This window comes from Limulus polyphemus, unplaced genomic scaffold (genome assembly GCF_000517525.1).
Source record: "Limulus polyphemus unplaced genomic scaffold, Limulus_polyphemus-2.1.2 Scaffold1746, whole genome shotgun sequence".
Taxonomy (NCBI): domain Eukaryota; kingdom Metazoa; phylum Arthropoda; class Merostomata; order Xiphosura; family Limulidae; genus Limulus; species Limulus polyphemus.
Window position 1 is genome coordinate 226,254 of NW_013667356.1, and position 5,339 is coordinate 231,592.

The window sequence follows — 5,339 nt, forward strand, 5'->3', positions numbered from 1 at the left end:
CTGACAATTCGAGAGAACCTTGAGTTCTAGGCATGTTGTAGTACAAGATAATTAGTGTGCGGATCATTTTCATTTATATATTTATATATATTCATTACTGATTAATATAGTATTGTGATCAGTAGTAAACTGGTCAATATAGTGACATAACTAGTAGTAAACTAATACTAGCTGTGGTATTGTTTTCAGCAGTAAAATTATTTATGTAGTAACTGAAGTCAGTAGTGAATTTATAGAAATTATACTGTAGTCAGGAGTAAACTAACAGATACAATACTGTAGGCAGCAGTAAAGTAACAGCTACAATATTATAGTCACCAGTAAAGTAACAGATACAATACTGTATTCAGAAGCAAATTAACAGATACAATACTCTAGTGAGCAGGAACTAACAGATACAATACTGTAGTCAGCAGTAAAGTGACAGACAATATTGTAGTCAGCAGTAAATTAACAGATACGATACTGTAGTCAGCAGTAAATTAACAGATACAATACTCTAGTGAGCAGGAACTAACAGATATAATACTGTACTCGGCAGTAAAATAACAGATTTAATAGTGTGGTCAGCAGTAAAATAACAGATTTAATAGTGTGGTCAGCAGTAAATTAATAGATACAATACTGTGGTCAGCAGTAAATTAACAGATACAATACTCTAGTGAGCAGGAACTAACAGATACAATACTGTAGTCAGCAGTAAATTAACAGATCCAATACTCTAGTGAGCAGGAACTAACAGATATAATACTGTAGTCAGCAGTAAAGTAACAGATACAATACTGTAGTCAGCAGTAAATTAACAGATCCAATACTCTAGTGAGCAGGAATTAACAGATAGAATACTGTAGTCAGCAGTAAAGTAACAGATACAATACTGTAGTCAGCAGTAAATTAACAGACAATATTGTAGTCAGCAGTAAATTAACAGATACAATACTCTAGTGAGCAGGAACTAACAGATATAATGCTGTAGTCAGCAGTAAAATAACAGATTTAATAGTGTGGTCAGCAGTAAATTAATAGATACAATACTGTGGTCAGCAGTAAATTAACAGATACAATACTCTAGTGAGCAGGAACTAACAGATATAATACTGTAGTCAGCAGTAAAGTGACAGACAATATTGTAGTCAGCAGTAAATTAACAGATACAATACTCTAGTCAGCAGTAAATTAACAGATACAATACTGTAGTCAGCAGAAGTAACAGATACAATACTGTAGTCAGCAGTAAATTAACAGATACAATACTGTAGTCAGCAGTAAAGTAACAGATACAATACTGTAGTCAGCAGTAAATTAACAGACAATATTGTAGTCAGCAGTAAATTAACAGATACAATACTGTAGTCAGCAGTAAAGTAACAGATACAATACTGTAGACAGCAGTAAACTGGGACACAGTATGTTAACTATATTAATTTTCACACATATATTACTTTGTAATTTTAATATCACTTATGATTTTTTGATTTTAGATGCAGATGATGATGTGAAACTGTCATTTCAACAGTGTTTGACAGTTTTGCCACCATTGGTTAGTAACACAATCCTATAATGTTGTGTAAAGTTTTCATTGATTGAATGCATATTAAGTAAGTTTAATTCCAACAACTTGTAAGTCGATCGATCTTTACACAGTTCTATCTGCATAGCTCGGAATAAGTTTGAATCCAATAACTTGTAAATCAGTCGATCTTTACACAGTTCTATCTACATAGCTCGGAGTAAGTTTAAATCCAATAAAATGTAAATCAGTCGATCTTTACACAGTTCTATCTACATAGCTCGGAATAACTTTAAATCTAATAAGATGTAAATCAATTGATCTTTACACAGTTCTATCTACATAGCTCGGAATAAGTTTAAATCCAATAACTTGTAAATCAATCGATCTTTACACAGTTCTATCTGCGTAGCTTGTAGTAAGTTTAAATCCAATAAGATGTTAATCAATTGATCTTTACACAGTTCTATCTGCATAGCTCGGAGTAAGTTTAAATCCAATAACTTGTAAATCAGTCGATCTTTACACAGTTCTATCTACATAGCTCGGAGTAAGTTTAAATCCAATAAAATGTAAATCAATCGATCTTTACACAGTTCTATCTACATAGCTCGGAATAACTTTAAAACCAATAAGATGTAAATCAAATGATCTTTACACAATTCTATCTACATAGCTCGGAGTAAGTTTAAATCCAATAAAATGTAAATCAATCGATCTTTACACAGTTCTATCTACAATAGCTCGGAATAACTTTAAATCCAATAAGATGTAAATCAAATGATCTTTACACAGTTCTATCTACATAGCTCGGAATAACTTTAAATCCAATAAGATGTAAATCAAATGATCTTTACACAGTTCTAGCTACATAGCTCGGAATAACTTTAAATCTAATAAATGATTCTTTTAAAGGAAGAAATATTGCTTTGAACACATATTTAACCTATATTTGAGGATAACTTGTGTATAATGTATATGTTATTTACTCACCCGCCTTCATATCATTTGTTTCAAAAGACTTTTGAAATTGTAAAAATTTTCTGCTATTGTTAAAAATCATGCTTTTTTGATTTTTATAATTTGATACGTTAACAATGTCATGAGTTTAATTACCAAATATGACTTAATACCGACTTGCAATTAAATACACTCAATGTATGTTCCTTGATACGTTAACCATGTCATGAGTTTAATTACCAAATATGACTTAATACCAACTTGCAATTAAATAAGTAAATACACTCAATGTATGTTCCTTCAAAGCATTCTTAAATTTAAAGTTAGGCAAAAGTGTTTTATTAAGTAAATAAGCCTAACATTTGTGTTAAACATCATGTAAACTGTACTGGGTGTCCCAGAAGTCTGGACCCATAGGGGAAAATACACAATTAATTCTTAACAGCCATACACACATCAATTATTGGTATACTGTGACATCAGATAATTTTCTTTCCTGAAATATGTACAAATGACATTAGAACTGTGTTTGTTTAACTTTAAGAATATAATGTCTATTCTGCTTATGAGTCCAGACTTTTAGGACACCCTAAATGTTTCTTTCCAACACTCTTATTAACTTGTCCATTTCGAATTTAAAATCAGATGTGTTTATGTGTAAAAATAGTATTTCCAATACTTTTTTTCTCACACAAGTCACTGCCCAAGAGGCCTTTTGTTCAATACCAAAACTCATTAGTTGGGCTGGATGATGAGAAACAAAAGTTTCTCACACGTGTTATTTGTATATGTAGTAGAAAAAATTAAAAGTTAAGGTTTAAACCATAATGTTTTATTAAATGATTTTTCAGTGTTTCCAGTCAATGCAACAATGTATGACAAAACTACGACCAGGAACCAATACAACAGAGTTCCAGCAAGAGATGTGTCTGAACACCACCCTCCAGAATGAGGTAGGACAAACCGAACAATTTTAAATGTAATCGAAAACATTATTAAGAAAGAGTATGAAAAAAGTTAAGAATCCAATAAAATGTGTAGGAAATGGCCAAACAACAATGACAGCAACAAACGGACCAAATAGATGATGAAAATGAACAAGTAGGTAAAATCATAAAAAAAGTCAGCAACTTAGGTATCTAACAACCTATCTAATAAGGCTCATTGTAGGAATTAAAGCAGCTTAGTAAACAGAGGTAACAAGACGGCAAGCTATCTTGGAACCCATTGAAGTGTTAATAAAAGATGAAAGAAAGGTGTTGAAATATATAACTCGGAAGGAGGACTCTGATAACATTTTTACCAGGGTGACTTCATTAGAGTCAGAATTTACAGAGGGGGAGATCACTTTAGAAAAACTCAGTGAAGGAGAATGCAGGATGGACAAATAAGTGGACAAGTAGGGAAGATATTCTAATAGGTGAGATTACTGCATTTGATTTAACAGAGGGAATGCAGGCTTGTGTGGGTGGCCTGGGGATGAACTTAGTTACAGATTTGATTGAAAATGTAACATGTGACTTCTCAGTCTTGTAGTGGAAGATTATAATCTGATTGATTCTCAGTTCTAAAAGTAATTCTCAAAAGATGATGTGGTTTAAGTTCTCCTTCTATAGCTTTCTGTTAACAACTTTACTTTGACCTTAGTCTGCCATCCATCTGCCTACTTTGAACCTTCATTTTTCTCTGGATAGTATTCTCTCTGCAGATAAGACAAGAATACCACTGTTGCGATGTATATGTTTGCCGTGAGGTTGAATAAAAATTCCAAGCTTAGTTTGTAACCTTTTGTTGTAAACCAGTAAGTCTAATAGAGTTAGCAGGAAGCTGTCAAGGTCGATGGTGTAAGCTTGTGAACGTAAGACAAGACAAGCTAATGTATGAAGAACAGAAAACAATTCTTAATAGAAATGTTGAAGTATAATTAAAGGCCCGAAAACAATATGCAAATGGATATGCATAGAATGGCTAAAAGTTGGGGAAAAAAGGAAGAAAAGCACGTCTATTATGAATGGGACTTCAAATAGAAACAATAATCTGTTAACATCAGATTATGAATATAGGGACTACATTATGAGGGATAAGTAAGCCACCTGTAAATGTATCTCTGTAGAACAAGTAAGCCACCTGTAAATGTGTTTAAATGGAAAAATAATTGTTTTCTCCCTGTCTATTTAGATACTGGCATGTAAGAATGAAGAGATAATAAACAATTTGGTAAGTAAGATTTTTTTTCCTGCTTAAACTAAATTGTTTTCTTCCTTAACTTTTCAACAAGTAATGTCTGTAGCAGTGTGGAGTAATCTATATGTTGGCTTTGAAATGATAGAGGATTAATGAAAATTTTCAGTTTAATAAACAAAAATTACATTAGCTAATTAATAATAACTTTTCACTTTATAAACAAAACATCTCTTTTGGGGGGAAGCTTTTCAATGCTATAGTAAAATAATTCACATAATTAAATAACTTTTATGCAGATTTTTCTAACTGCGTAATTCACTTTAATGATAAATAATTCAGTTTCCCAGTTTTATTACAGGATCACACACTGTAATGTAATATGAGTGTACTAGTAGGGTTACAGGATCACTCACTGTAATGTAATATTTGTGAAGTTGTACAGTTACAGCTTTACTCGTTGTAATATAGTATAAGTGTACTCATAGAGTTACAGCTTTACTCACTATGATTTAATATTAGTGTACTAGTAGGGTTACAGCTTCACTTAATGTAATGTAATATTAGTGTACTTGTACAGTTACAGCTTCACTCACTATAATTTAATATTAGTGTACTAGTAGGATTACAGCTTCACTCATTGTAATGTAATATTAGTTATTAGTGTTATTACGTATCTGTTTGTTTG

At 31.8% G+C, this 5,339-nt stretch overlaps 1 protein-coding gene across 1 annotated transcript in view; it reads left to right on the forward strand.

Moving 5' to 3' along the window:
• Positions 1–5,339, forward strand: part of LOC106464805 — a 10,302-nt gene that overhangs the window by 2,637 nt on the left and 2,326 nt on the right. The window contains exons 2-4 of the mRNA XM_013924963.2: positions 1,482–1,540; positions 3,322–3,423; positions 4,649–4,687. Of these exons, the coding sequence (XP_013780417.2) occupies positions 1,482–1,540; positions 3,322–3,423; positions 4,649–4,687 (200 nt within the window). The remainder of the gene's footprint in view (positions 1–1,481; positions 1,541–3,321; positions 3,424–4,648; positions 4,688–5,339) is intronic.